A 15,389-nucleotide genomic window follows, 5' to 3' on the forward strand; every position below is an offset into this window, starting at 1 on the left:
TGCTATCGTTTTTTCTGGTTATCTCTTTCTTGTAGCAGAAACATCAGGGGCAGTTACACTTTTTATTGTTTCAGTGTATTTCAAATAATTACATAATATAATTGACTCTGTCAAGGATTCCATTAGAACCTGCATCTTAGGACTTTGCAGTGTGACAACTGTCTTGTCTCAGTTGTACTCTGATTTGAAGGATGCCTCTGTATGAAATGAACCATCTAAACAAAGGTGAGATGAGTTGAAGAGGGCATTTGACTGGTAAAATGGAAGGCATTGGGCCCTGGAGGAAGCAGATCAGTGGCATAATCATGGAATATTTCATTTACCCTTGCTGGGATTTCTTGGCTTTGGACAAAAGGAGGTGTAGCAAAGGATATTATTTTACTATTCTAGTTACCTGATGCTAGTAAAGCAAGTACCTGTACCTACTGGAGAAAGTTGCTTATTTGCATTTTTATTGCAGGGAGCTATGAAAGCAAACGTCAGAGGAAGCCAACTAAAAAGCTCTTAGAATCCAATGATTTGGATACTACTTTTATACCAAAGAGGGAGTGGATTTCCACAAAGAAGGTATGTTGCTTCCTTCAACTTCAAAAAATTATCTCGAATATAATCATCTGCTATGTGTTTGAGTATTAAATAATTGCAACTGTGTGACATTTTTAACAGTATACATTTGATTAAGGCATTGTGTCTGCAAAGTAACTCAGAAGTTTTTCTTAACCACACACAAATGCATGTGTATGCATGCATAAAACTGTCATGATCAAATCTAAGTAAACACAGTGTACAAGTTTGTCTATCATTAGTAGAGTCATGATCCATGAAACATCTTTTCAGTCCTCATTCATTTCAGCTGAGAGCGTCTAGAAGGACTTCCCTGTGTGTGTGTCCTCTAGTATAGACATCTTAAGAGTGGTTGTCTGGTTTGTTAGGAAGAGCAGAAAACCTCTGATACTCAAAATCTCTCTCTTCTTCCTTTTCTGTTGTTGTTGTATATGTGTGTTTTAAGAAGTAGCAAAAGCACTTCTTGCTGGAATTCAGAAGCAGAACTGATATCTAAAACTTTTTCTGTGCTGGAATTTGAAATTCCACTATGGGAACTGTTGGTCATGATAGTGAGATTATAGTCCCTTTTGCCAAAATGTATCCAAGTAGGATGCAAGACTGGTAGTTTTTCAAGTTTTCTGGGCGAAAGCAAAAAGGAAAGGAAAGCCAAGAGCTGGGAATCATTCAGTTTGGGTTAAATCTTTGCTGGTAGATGAAGCGGAGGAAATTTCTGGTTGTGCAAATGTAGGAAGGAAGGAAATAAGCTACAAGCTTACAGCCATAGTTTGTAATAACTACAAACTATAAGTAGTTTGAATGTTATTAAATGAGAGGAATGGTGTAATGCAGATGCACTGTAGTTATTGGAGCACCACCACCCAACTTTTCCTGGATTAGTTAGTATTTTATTATTTTTTCTGCTTTAACTGTACAGAAAGATTCTTCAACAATTACAGTTATGTAAATATGATTCACTATACTTGTTGCCATGCAATGGTTCCCATCCTTCCAAGTTATAATAATTTAAAGTGCTGGTTGGAATTATTATTTGTAAACATGTTGAAGTAGAACTGCAGCTTAAATGAGCTCAGAGAAATGCATCTCTTTATATGTATGTGAGTTCATTTGGTAAATTATCCATGTTACTTATCTGCAGTGTTCTGAGGCTGGCCCTTTGGATACTGAAATGTCTGAGTTTTATTCCACATCTCAGCTTTTGGATACCCATGAAGGTAGGTGGAATCAGGCAGCTCTGTGAGTGAGGAAACTCAATTATTCTGTTGGATATTTGGGCTTGAGAGGACTGTGGCTTTGACTGGGCCGTACTTTTGTCAGTGCTTTAGAGACAACACCAACCAGCCTCCTGCAAGTCAGTGTGTCACTTGCCCCTGTATGTGATGCCCAGTGATCACAAAGAAGTGCTTACCTTACTGTGTTTCTTCGAGTGGCCATCTGTGCATTCACACAACCCACCTCCTGTGCTACTTCAGTGTCAACACCAGCCAGAATCTTCTGCTAAGGGGCTGTTTGAAACTGATAGGGAATGTTGATATAAATGAACTCCTCTTGGTCTCGATAGGGAATGATCCCTGTGTTGGTATAATGAACTCTTCTTGGTCTGGGGCCACAATGGTAGTCTCTTGGAAATGAGGGAATATGCAGGAACTCTTGAAGGGCAAGTGCCCTTTGGTGAAGAGGGGTTCCTACCAAACTGCTCAAGTTCCTCAGCTCTGGAAACTTCCATGCAGGCTCAGAGCCCATGATGAAGAACCAGTTACAGGAAGCAGCCAGTCTCTTGCCAGCGTAGTGATGGATCGAGCAGTCCTACACCGGAAGCCTTCAAGGCTGGACCTGATTAGAAGATAGTTCCAGCAGGAGGGGAGGGATCAGTCATGGTACAACACTCAAAGGCCTCCTTTGACACGCCTTTCTGAGTTGCTTGTTGACACTGGTCATATTTTTTTTTCATCGTGTGGATGCGAAAATTCCTGTTAGTTAAGGTTGTTCCTTAGAGTGTTTGCTGTGCGATGTTCAAATTCATACCTATAAGCGCCCAGTTATACATTCTGAGGCATAGTTTACCAGCTGATAGTGTTTAAGTAACAAAATAAGCTGACTGGTCTCTCTTTTGATTCACACTTGCTGAATACAAAATGAATGTTCCTTTAAGCACCATGTGCTCTTCCTTACTGTAGCTGCTGAAAAGGTTCCTGGGAAACAGAGAAAGCGAAAGCAGCAGCAGCAGCAGCAGCAGCGGCGCACACTTGCTGTGGCTCCATATAAAAGAGAAAAAGGTGAAGATGTACTGAAAGAAACACCAAACTCTGAGGTAATGCTAGTCTTTAGATTTGTTAATTGTGTGAAATTATACATTTGCCTACTTTTCTTCTGAGAAACAAACTATGAATTAGTTGGCTGTATTGCCCAGGGGGAAAATTGTGTGCAAACCCTCTGATTACTTTTGCCCAAGAGTATTGTATCTCTTCATGCTACTAGCCTACTTTAAAGATTTCTTCAAGTTTGCTGTTCATTTTTAGGGATATTGTTGGGCCAGGTTCACTGATTAAATTAATTCTAGATTATAATGTACTAAATTTCACTGGACCAGTTACTTTGATACTAATTTGAACATTAATTAGAATGTTTGTCTATTTTTCAACTGAAGTGGAAATTTAACTGACATAGTTTAGACTTTATGTTTTTTTTTCTTTCCACAATCACTTGGGTGGTGCTTTTGGTATGTGATAGTTTTCTATTCTGTGGCGCTTTCATGAAACAGGACTGTAAGGGGGTGCGGGGTTAGGGCTTTTTGCAAACTCTTCCTAGAAAAAGGCAATAACAGGATTCAAGCAACATGATATCTCACACTCCAGGACTGAGTATGGAGTTATCATGTTATGTGAATCCAGCTGTTCTAACAAGCCTTGAAGAGAATCCATGGTTTGTGAACTGTGAGTTCACATCATGGTTTGTTATCTTGGCTGGGCTAAGGCAACAGAGTAACCTACATTTCAACAACAACCCATGTTTCAACCTATGCACAACCCTTCAGGGTGAATTATTACGTTGTCTGAACCCAGTCGATTTTCTGGAGCCTTCCTGGACCCATTGGTGGTTTGTGGGTAGAAGTGTGCTACTTTCCCTTTGCAAGTTTTTGCACCAACAGAATTATTCCATCCTGTCAATTGAGGTTTCCTGTTTGTTTTGTGGTCACATTGAAAACCCACCCTTTTCTCTCGATGAGGCATGACTTGTATAATCTGACCAGTTAAACATTTAATTGCCTCTTTTGAACATGCTTATTTATGGTAGATGTGTACTGTGTATAGATTCATATTCAGGAAGCTTGGGGTTGATTGTGGAAACCTCCAGTGTAGCAGTTTTAGTAAAGATACAGCAGTAAGACAGCAGGATATTGTTAATGTTTTATACTGAAGTTCAGAATGTTTCTTTTTCTCAGTGAAACCTTAAAGTGGAGCAGTGTGAGGAGAGTTAGCACCACAGCATGAGGCTTCTTCTGCAGGCAGAGTGATTAGGGCTAGAGGATTTACATGCAGCTCAGCAAGCAGGTTGGCGGAACATCTCTGTTTTGTAGTCAAAATAACATCAGCCCAGAGGAGTGAGTAAATTAAAGAGAGAATTTGACTGTCCAGAATTTCCATTTCCCCCTTTTAAAGGGAGAAAGGACTGCACATGGGACAGCTGGAAGCCCCAAGGAGACTACAGAGGAAGGATCTGAAAATGACCATGGAGTGCCTTCATCCAAACGGATGCAAGGGGAGCGAGGAGGAGGAGCCGCCCTGAAGGAGAATGTGTGTCAGGTAGAAACACGTTGCTTGATTTCTGGTCAGCGTGCCCTTGGCCTGGGGGACAGATGGGGTTTACAGGGGCCCGTATTCTCCAGCTCTTTGTAGTGCTTGCATGCAGCGCTGTTTTCACTTGTTTCGTTCTTGTGCCTTGAGACTTGAAAGCAGGGGCCCTCAAACATTTTCAACAGGGGGCCAGTTGAAAGGTGCTGGTGGTGGGCATGGGCTGGAAAGGCGGGGCCGGTGGTGGGCGTGGCCCAGTGAGGGGGCAGTGCGGCGCGTGGCCCTGAGGCGGAGGTGGGGCGCGTGGGCGTGGCGAGGCGGGGGCCGGGGGTGGGGGGCGAGGGCGGGGCAGGGCGGGCACTGGGGGAGGGGAGGGGAGGGGAGGGGAGGCGGGCGCGCGAGGCAGCGGCTTGCTCGCTTGGAGATCGTTGTCTTCGAGCGAGTCCAAAACGATCCCCATGCGAGCAAGCGTCCACCTCCCTGCACGCGGGTGCGGCGAGTCCAGCACCTATGAGGCGGGCCGGATAAATGGATCCGACCCATGGGCCGTAGTTTGAGGACCCATGTTTTAAAGAGTTGTAAGCTTTTACATGAATATTTTCCATCTGCAGTGCCTTTTATATCTGTCAGCTTGGTATAAACAGGACATATGTGAGAAAGTGTGTGCATGTGCACATGCATGTGAGCATGCACATATGGGAATTGCAATAGTGAGTTAAGTTGCACTTTTTAGGAGGGACTTGAATGGGAATTCTGAAATGGGACATATTACTGGACTGTTTTAGTTATTTGACTTCCTCAAAAGATAGCAATGTGCAAGATATTCTTGCTCTAAAGGGGGGTTTGGTATGTGTATGGGCAGGGATTTTATATTTTTCTTGTTTGGATCATTCTGTGATAATGCTCTGTATAATTTCCCCACAGATCTGTGAAAAGCCAGGCGAGTTGTTGTTGTGTGAAGCTCAGTGCTGTGGTGCATTTCACTTGCAATGCCTCGGGCTCTCAGAAATGCCAAAGGGCAAGTTTATCTGCACGGAGTGTTCCACAGGTACAGTACCTATGTGGGTAGACCAAGCCCACTAATAATGTGCTCTACTCTTATGCTGCTTTAAGGTGTTAACCTTGACAGTCTAGCTCTTGTGTGTTGCTGGTTTCTTCCATGGACGCTTTTCATTTGGTGCTTCTTAGGGCTCTTCTTCTTTCTGTAGTTTGAATGCTGTTTTCTTCTGTTTTGCTGCCCTCTCCTTTAGGGGTCCACACATGTTTCGTATGTAAGAGCAGTGGAGAAAATGTGAAGCGTTGCTTGCTTCCTTTGTGTGGAAAGTACTATCATGAAGAGTGTATACAGAAGTACCCTCCCACAGTCATGCAGAACAAGGGCTTTCGATGCTCACTGCACATATGTATGACTTGCCATGCAGCTAACCCAGCGAATGTATCTGCGTCCAAAGGTAGTGTAACAAGAATGCGTAAAAGGTGCCTTTCTATATTCAGTTCAACTGTTCTTTGGGACTTTTTCTCTTCTTGGATATTTGAAAGTTGGAGTTTATTTCCCCTACCCCCACCTTGAAAGAAAGAACCTTGACTTTTATTTAATTTTTTTTTTTTAAAAAGGGAGAATGTAATACTGTTTCATTGCATGCTAGGTCGCTTGATGCGTTGTGTTCGATGCCCGGTTGCATACCACTCAAATGATTTCTGCCTCGCTGCTGGGACAGTGATCCTTGCTTCCAACAGCATGATCTGCCCCAATCATTTTACCCCACGAAGAGGCTGCAGAAACCACGAGCATGTAAATGTCAGCTGGTGCTTTGTCTGTTCAGAAGGTACTGTATTCTTTTGCATTGTGTTTGTTGGTCTGGATGAGCATTGGAAGAAGTTATGGGGAGGGGTAGGTGGCTAGAATTTGTAATAAAGAAAGTACTCAGAAAAATGACAGCAAAGCTATCTTTGTCTCTATCCACCCCCACAAGCTGTTACAAGTAAACCTTAATTGTTATTATGCTGAGCAGCTCTGGGCTGCCAGGCTAAATCAGAATATTTATTTACTTACCACTTTGTTACCCTGTTGTTCCTCCATAGAACTTCAGACACCACATTATATTATATTATATTAATTTATTAAATTTCTAGCCCATCCCATTAGCCACATGGGTCCCTGGTCATCTTCTCTCCCACCACTTTTTGTCATCACAATCACCCATGAAAGTGACTTAGGGTGAAAGATGGGGACTGACCTGAAGGCTACCATTAAGCTTTGTGTCACAGCAGGAATTTAAATTCTTACTCTGGTCCAAATCCAGCAGTCTTAAATACTATACACAGCGACTTTCATTAGTTCAAACTGATTTCCAAGTAGCCCAAGGTCCTAGAGGCCTGATATACCCTTAAGAGTGAAAAACATTTGGATAATGTTAATATACTGAAAAAGAGGGGATGATAGTTCTTGTTTTACATTCTCCTGTACAACAACTCCCAACATGCCAGCTGATTGAAAAAATAGAAAAATCATAAGACAAATATTGCCAGTTTGGAGTGAGGTAAATGTCCTAGCCTGTAGGAGCTTCTGTCTTCAAATAAATAATATCTGTCTTCAAACACAGATATATTAAATTGCCTTAAATACTTTGAAGGCCTTTAAAATAAAGCTCTGGAGGCAAAATTACTTTATGCTGAAAATTGGTATGACATGATTTGACCCACTTCTCATCCTGAGATTTGATCTCAATTTGAGCTTCGGGTAAGGGAAAATCCCTCGCTGATGTTGCTGCACCTGAAACATCTGTTTTCCTTCTCACAGGGGGTAGCCTTTTGTGCTGTGAATCTTGCCCTGCTGCATTCCACCGGGAGTGCCTGAACATTGACATGCCAGAAGGGAGTTGGTACTGTAATGACTGCAAAGCTGGCAAAAAACCACACTACAAGGAGGTGGTCTGGGTGAAGGTGGGCCGTTACAGGTGGGTAAAGGGATGATGGAAACTAGAGTTACAAGCTTGGAAGATTGAATTACTGCATATGAGTCTGAATTGTTTGCTTCCCCACACTATAATCTCTACTTGTCTTCGTGTTTGGAAGCCTCCTTTTGGAGGGCCAGTTTGTGTGTGTTTGGCTTGCTTGAATGATACGGATTTGGACTTTTGTCAAGTTCCAGAACTTCTAGAAGTTTTTAATCTTAATAATGAACAGGCTTACCATCCATCCCAGGGAGTGAGAGCTAGTTCTTTCATATATCAATTAAATAATACCTTCTTCATGCAGCTAGGCAGAAAATGGAGCCCCACTGGGGCCAGAAAATGATAAAACCATGCTTTTCGCAGATTTCATAAAAGAAATCTCCAGTCAGAGAAAGAAACTCTGAAAACCTTGATGTATATATAGTAACCTGAAATTTCATGCCATATTTGCAGTGGAACTCCAGGATGAACTGAAGAAGTTTCGATCCTTAGAAGCTGCAGAATCTTTCCTAACTGGGGATTTGAGGGAATTCCTACCTATCTTGCTCAGATCTTACAGCTTCTGCTGCAGCCTATGTTTAATTTTACTCCCCACTTTTCAGAAGTTGGTTAGAAAGCTCCAGATCATGTTTATATAGGTTGAGAAGATGAAATTCTGGGCATATTGCCATTGTCGTCCTCCTGCCATGTTTTGGCTTTTATTTTCTGTCTCTAAATCCTCCTTCCCCTTGCTTAGTTAGATAGTGTTAAAGTTAATTAATATTGATCTAATTGATGATTTGAGTATAGAGGCAGAGCATGACAATCCACAAGAAGATATTACAACTGGACTGGGTGCTATTCCTTAAAAGTTGGCAGGGGCTAATAATCTTAGATTGGTTGTGCATCAGATTGCATTAAATAAGGATAGAACAGACACAGCTACCATTATCTCTGTATGCAGAGAAGGCCTTTGATAAAATTTATTGGAAATTTATCTTTGCCACATTGAGAAATGTTGGTTTTCTTTCAGAATTTCAACAATAGGTTAAAATGTTATATGAAACTCCTAGAACAAGATTGAGGGTCAAAGGAATTTTGTCTGAGTTTTTTCCCCCTAACTTAAAAGAGATACCATACAAGAATGACTATTTTCCCAAGAATTATCGATGTACGATTGGAACTTTTGGCCCTTGTGTTATTCAAATTCCTGATATTAATGGATGTCTGCATAATGCATTATGACATAAACTTATTCTCTATACTGATGCTATTTTCTTGTTTATTTCAGAACTCCATTAATCTATTCTGCCTTTGATGCAGATGATTAATTATTCTGGCATTTATCTAGTTATTCCATTAACTGGTCAAAGTGGGATATACCCCATACTGTGTTATCTAATAAGCTTTGCAGACTTTGTGCTGAGTTTATTACTTATCTGGGAATACTTGTCCCAAGAAGGATATCACAAATAAGTTACATTTGAATGTTGATTAATGAGGTCTCGAGGGAATTGACAGATGGGCATTTATTTATAAAGTCTGTGGGTTAGGTAAGTCCACTTAAAATTAATGTAATACCTCAAAATGTTTTGGTTTTACATAGTATTCATTTATATCTGGAAAATATTTCCAAAACTTAATATTTTGTTTCATAGGTTCCACTCCACAGTGAATATCCTTAAAATGGATACAGTTTTTGGATTTGCACTTCCTGACCTTTTCTTAAACTATTTATTGACTTGCATTAGGTTTAGGTCTTTTCTACTTAGGTTAGATTCCTCTCCATGGTCACTTTTGAAATTTTCATTTCTGAATTCTCAAGTGCATTACATTGGACTTTCATCATACCAAAATAGATAATGTGCCCTCTCCAGATGTGAAGGCTAGAGAATGGTGGCCTATATTTTCACATGCAAAATTAATTGGTGGTCTTGGACTGGCAGGCTGATTTTTACTTTGGATAAACTTGTTAGATCTGGCCATAATTTTCTGCCATGTTTTGCTTTATCTGCTAAATATAAATTGCCAGTCATGGATGCATGACAATGTTTGCAGCTGAAACATTTGTTTGATTCTGGGTTTGGCCCTGCTCCTTTTATAGCTTCACAGTTACTTGTGTTATTGGTTGTAATGGCTGAAGCTGTACAGCTGCGTCAGCCTACAATTCATGTCTATAAATATCAAGTATCGGTGAACAAATAGAATATACTGGGCCTTAACCAGGAATGGAATAATGAATTAAGGTACTCTATCTTGCCTATTTATTTCACCAAGGATTCTGGATCTTAAGCTATGCTTACTTCAACAAAAATTGATGTTTTAAGTCTACTTGACACTACATTAACCCTTTGATAAGGGCTTAATTAAATCAGCCAATTGTTGGAGGTGGAATGCTGCTAATGCTTCTTTTCTTCATATGCTTTGGCAACATCCAATGGCAGTTTCCCTTTGGGAGGAGGTAATAATTCAGATGAATCTTCTGTCTTGTGATGGCAACATCTTTAATATTCAGGGATACACTTGTTCTTTTGAATTACAACCCATCTCTTGGGATTTAATACAAGATCAATGTAAATGGATTTTCTGCATTCTTTGGACACCTAAAAATAATATTACAACATTGGAAGGATAAATGGTCATCTGCAATGGATGGAGGATTTAATGAAACTTTCAATTTTTGAATGAGAGGGCTTTAGACCTAATCCACTATTGAATAAATATGTTGATATTTGGGGCACCTTCATTGAAGTGTATACATACATGTTTTTAATAACTATGTTCTGTTCTGTTATGTACTAATATACAGGGATATATATCTAGTGTTGTGAATCTTTTTAAATTTTCTTCAAAAATTGTTATGTTTTAGTTTTGTTCTCCCAACTCCCCTTTCTTCTTTAATGGTGCAGTTTGGTTGTTTCTGAATTACACAATAAAAAAAATAAAACAGGTAAGTGAAGGGAAGCACATTCTGTTACATTTACAAGACTATTTCATGGTTCAGTCATCGTCCCCTGTGAAAGCTTGTGCCTGCTCATTTCTGCTTATTGTAATATCCTTTTGTAATTACAAGGCAGTAAATACTAAAAAGACATATTCCCTTTTACATGTGTGCTTGCTGTAATGCTAGAGAAACTTGTTTTTCAAGATGCTGCTGGAGAGTACCTCCCTTCAGCCTCAATCAATATGATCAATGATCATGGATTATGGAGTTGTAGTCCAGAAATATTTAGAAGGCCATGGGTTCTTCGGTATGGTCTCTGTGTGCTTGTGCAGAGTTTCCTTCAGAATCTTCTAGAGCTGAGACTTCTAGGCAGGAAGCCCACCCTGCCCCAGGGATGGTACCCCAGCCTTTCTCCTCAGTTTCTCTTTGATCACTGCAGGAACAGTTTGCATCAACTAAGGGTGCAATCCTAAGCCATATTGGGTGGATTATGCTTGGAGCTGTAGAACTTCTTTCTGTTAAAACGTGTAGGTTTACACCTTAAATCACTTATCATCTGGTGGTTGGACTGGGGCTATTCTACCAGTATTGGCTTTTTCTTCTTTTCTGTTCTCCCTTCTCACCACATTTTAGCAATTTTTTCTCGTAGGATATTTCCACCTCCGTAGCTCTTCTTCTGAGCAGCCTATGGCCCATTGTATAAATGTGCAGTTTGTGGGAGTAAACTACCACCATCAGATAGCCACAGTCTCTGCCTTTTCTGTTTGAGTCAGTGGCATGTGAGAGTCAAGTACATATTTCCAAGAATTTACTTCCCACCTTCATGCAGTCTGGATCAAACCCAATACAAGCTTGTTCTCAGTCAACTTTCAGAAAAACTCTTGCATTGTCATTGGCCTTGGTACCATCCTTGCTGGCCCATTCTGGCAGATAGAACCATTGAGTCAACAGTGGTATGATGCTTCTGTTCCATCAGACATTACTTCACTCACCCCACTGTTACTCTTGTTTTCACTCATCCTTCTCTTATGTATTTATAGCACCCAGTAGCCAAAAGTCTCCTGCAAAACCCCTTTGGTATCTACTATGAACTCAGTCCATATTGTGCTTCTACATCAAAAAAGGAGAGACTCTGAATGCTACAAAATGTGGTTTCTCACCATGTTTCGGAAGGCAGCACAGCACTGCCAGTATTTGATACATAAACAGTGGTGGCATCCAGTCATAACCTTTACTGTGCCTCAGTCTGAACCTCTGGGACTGTGCAGATCTTCTAACATTAGTTTGCTTGCTATCCAGGGAAGGAAAACACTTTGACTGATGCTTTAACTCAGTCCAAGCAGATGTGCAGGTTTTAGACCAGAAAGTCATGGACAATGTTTTTGACTGTGGTGGAATGCCATGGATCTGTTTCTTAGCTGCTAGTGAGAATGCTTTTGCAGCAGAGTAGATTTTGATCAATCTTCCTTGGAAGATGTATTCTTCTATAGATGGGACACACATTTTGTATGTAGTTTCCCTCTAAATCCACTGTTTACAAGGGTTTTGTCCAAGATTTGGTGAGCTGTCATTTTGATTACCCCATACTGGTTTAGGGAGATGCAATTTACCACCCTGATGTCTCTCTGTTAAGGGGAGACAGAGTCATACTGCCCAACTCACCATTTCTCCTATCCCAGCAGAATGGCTCTGTTGGATCTTATGTCCTCACACATCCTGATGGACATTGGTCAAGTCCTAGATGCAGCCAGAGAGCTCATTACTCGGCTGTTGCATGCTGTAAAGGAACAAGCAGTCCTGTGATATACAAGTTCCATTCCTGTTCCCCAGTTTCTCTTGAAATTGTGAGAAAGGCCATGCCATTGCTGTGATTCTATTTAATGGCCACATCCACTGTCAGATTCAAGGATTTATCATTTTATCCAGTTACAAAGAAATTCAAGCAATTTATGAATCTCTATGCATGTCTAAGCCTCTTCTTACCTAGATTCTGTCCATCATTTTGATCTCTCTAATGTTCAAGTCATTTGAACTTCTTAATACATCTCAAGCAGGTGAAGTAGCTGCTCTCCATTCCAACCTTCCATTTACTGTTTTCCACAGAAACAGGACAGTGCTCAGATGGGATCCAGCTGTTCTACTGAAGATGGTTTCCCCTTTTCCTATCAGCTAGGACATTATTTTTCCTGTGTTTTTTCTGAATTTAACTACAGCTTTCAGTTGTTTCTTCAGTCTTGAGAGGAAGGGTCCTTGCCTTCTGCCTGTGCCAGATGGCTTCCTTCCCCCAGACTGATTACCTGTTATGGGAAAATATAAGGGTTCCTCAGTAAAATTGAACTGCTTAGCTCTCTGACACAATTAAACCTTGCTATTCCTTGACTTTGCTTCTGGTACCACATTTGATAGAGGCTTACTTCATCTGGGCTGTTGCCTCTTGAGCTGCATTTTCTGGAGGTGCTTCTCTTGGAGAACTGTGGACCAGCCTTGCCGTGCTAAACACTACGGCCTCCTTGAGTGAGCAGTGTCTTCCTCTATACTGCTCCTGCTCTCTCCTCCTTTTGACAAGTCAATTTGTTAATCATCGTATGCATAGTACACAGAGACCATGAAGGGGGAGGACAGGTTGTAATCATCAAGTGGTCTTCTTTGCTTTTACACAACCTATTTGCACTTCTGTTCTCCTACAAGTGTTCTGGTGTGTACTCCATTATCCTCTCAGTTTGGGGATGCTTCTGTAGGCAGAGCCACAAGCAACTGTGGAAGGGAATTGGGATAGACTTCCTGCCTAAAACACTCAGCTCTAGAAGTTTGTGATGGGAGCTCTGCACAAGCACCAAACCTATATGTAGGACTGGCTGCACAGATGACCCACCACCTGAAGTTACAGGCAAGCATCCTGCCCTTCCCTACCCTTGGCTTACCTGCATGGCCGCTGCTTCTCCTGCAGTTGTTTCCACACTGGTAAGAGAACATCTTGTGCTATTATGTTGTGGTTAGGTTCGCAACTATATTTGTGATGTCAGTCCAGGAAACAGATATTCTGGAATTTTTCCTTGGGTTAATTTGGTTTTCCTGGATTTCTTTATTACAAGGTGGTGGCCAGCTGAGATTTGCCACCCTAGGACCATTCCAGTCAACATCCAGAAGATGAAGCATGTCATTGGTGAATTTCCTGTGCTTTTTTTTGGATCAAATGATTACCTTTGGACCCACCAGGCTCGAGTCTTTCCATATATGGAAGGAGATGTGAGCAGCAAGGACAAGATGGCAAAGGGAGTTGATGGCATTTACAAGAAGGGTAACATATTTTTTGGTTTTGTTCCAAGGAAATGCTTAGTAACAAAAGCTAATGATCTTTACCATGTACTTCTGTGGTCTCAAGACAGTATTTTTAAGGTTTATACTTCATAACTAGGCCTGACTACAGTTCTGTAATCTAAGTTGCTTGAACATTTTCATTGGTTTTAATTTGGAGCATGATTTTTTTTTAAAAAGTCCCTTCCTTTTACAACTCAAGAAAATCAAATAATAACCAAATCACAAGGTATTAGAAGAAAAGTGGTTTAGTTCCAACATCACATCAAGTTATGACTAAGGAAACTTAACTATGATTTGGCTAAACCATAACCTACCATTGGTTATACAGCTGATAAATGGAAATATATCTGCAGTAAATAGAAAAACCTTAGTTACCACTACTTTTCTGCATCTTGAGACCACTGAACTGGAGTGTCAAGCCAGTAAATAACTCTAAACCATGTTGTTTACTCACAGTCTGTTGGAAAGCTCAAACTATGTCTGAACTGAGTCAAAGCATTATTTTTAAATCTTTCATTTGTGTAAAAATTCAAGAGTTGAGTAAATTGTCCTGGATGGGGATTGATGTCTGACTCTTCTGGAGTTGTAAAGATTAAAAAAAAAGTTTTCAAGTTGTTAACATTGCACAGAACAACTGCCTTTGCATTTTGCAGTCTTGGAATAAAGATATGTTAGATCAGAGGTGGAAATCTCAGTACTGTTTGCACTTTTGTTACAAACCTAGAAAATCCTAGCAATTCAGTCAGTCTGATGTGACAAGTTCAAAATGTCTGATATGACAAACATTCCACAATAATGATCATGGAATTTTTCTTATAGACCAGCACAGTATACTTTGTTTTATGTGTAACCTTATTGTGCAGCAGCTGGAGGATTAATCATGTGGGTCAATGTTCTTTTGAATCTTCTGGAAATGAGGCCACCAGAGTAGCTCTTACATTTATTGCTTTCTCTCAGAGGCATGGATTTGGTTATTGCTGTTTGTCACAGATGATACACTGCAGTTTTTGTGTTTTCATTCAACCTGTATTGGCTTGCTTGTATCACTAACAGAACACATATCATTTACCTTATTCTTGTCCATGGTCAGTGCTGGGAAGATTAATTTGGCAAGGGTAGAAAGCTGACATTTTTACACGACTTAGGATTTGCCCCCTTCTTGTGGCTGCTGCACAGATAAAGTGCAGTTCTAATACAATGCAAAAGTTGGTCAACAACACAGAAATTGCTAGAAAAGGGTATATGAATGACTGAATACTTGTTCAACTATAACATTAAAGTTTCCTTTACTTAGCCTTGCAGGAAGCTGCTGTGAGATTTGAAGAGTTAAAGGCACAGAAGGAACTGAGGCAGCTGCAGGAAGACAAAAAGAATGATAAGAAGCCCCCTCCTTACAAACATATCAAGGTGAGAATGCAGGAGATGAAAGTCAGTGTTCCCAAGCCCTTGCACTGGGTGGACTGAGCAGGCTGCAGGATCTTGCACTTACCCTCCCAGTCTTCAGCATGGATAAAGCCCTAGTCTGAATGAATGATGGCCTGTCCTTGGTTATACCCTCCTCTTGCCCATCTTTGGCTTGTACCTCATCACTAAACGGGGTGAAGTTTCACAGTGTACCCCCCATACAGTCTGTCCAGTGTGATACCTTACCCTACCTAAAGTGATGCTGAATGAACCACATAGCTGGATTCCCAAATTGTGTGGATTTTATTCCTCCAGAGTAGATGATGAAGGTCAGCTATTGGCTACATTCAATTCAGATTTGTGCTGACCCAGAGGAAATCCATGATGTTTATTATACACTGTATAAAATTCCACAGGGAGACACCTGTTTCAATG

At 40.7% G+C, this 15,389-nt stretch overlaps 1 protein-coding gene across 5 annotated transcripts in view; it reads left to right on the forward strand.

The window, feature by feature from the left end:
• NSD1 (nuclear receptor binding SET domain protein 1) overlaps positions 1-15,389 on the forward strand; it is an 81,128-nt gene that overhangs the window by 46,685 nt on the left and 19,054 nt on the right. For all 5 annotated transcript variants that reach the window (XM_044450936.1, XM_044450931.1, XM_044450933.1 and 2 more), the window contains 10 exons: positions 461-567; positions 1,703-1,778; positions 2,742-2,875; positions 4,224-4,367; positions 5,280-5,403; positions 5,606-5,806; positions 6,002-6,181; positions 7,156-7,312; positions 13,325-13,530; positions 14,845-14,957. In XM_044450936.1, coding sequence (XP_044306871.1) covers positions 461-567; positions 1,703-1,778; positions 2,742-2,875; positions 4,224-4,367; positions 5,280-5,403; positions 5,606-5,806; positions 6,002-6,181; positions 7,156-7,312; positions 13,325-13,530; positions 14,845-14,957 — 1,442 coding nt within the window. The remainder of the gene's footprint in view (positions 1-460; positions 568-1,702; positions 1,779-2,741; positions 2,876-4,223; positions 4,368-5,279; positions 5,404-5,605; positions 5,807-6,001; positions 6,182-7,155; positions 7,313-13,324; positions 13,531-14,844; positions 14,958-15,389) is intronic.

Source organism: Varanus komodoensis, unplaced genomic scaffold, assembly GCF_004798865.1.
Source record: "Varanus komodoensis strain SLA01 unplaced genomic scaffold, ASM479886v1 scaffold6_1, whole genome shotgun sequence".
NCBI classification, from domain to species: Eukaryota; Metazoa; Chordata; class Lepidosauria; order Squamata; family Varanidae; genus Varanus; species Varanus komodoensis.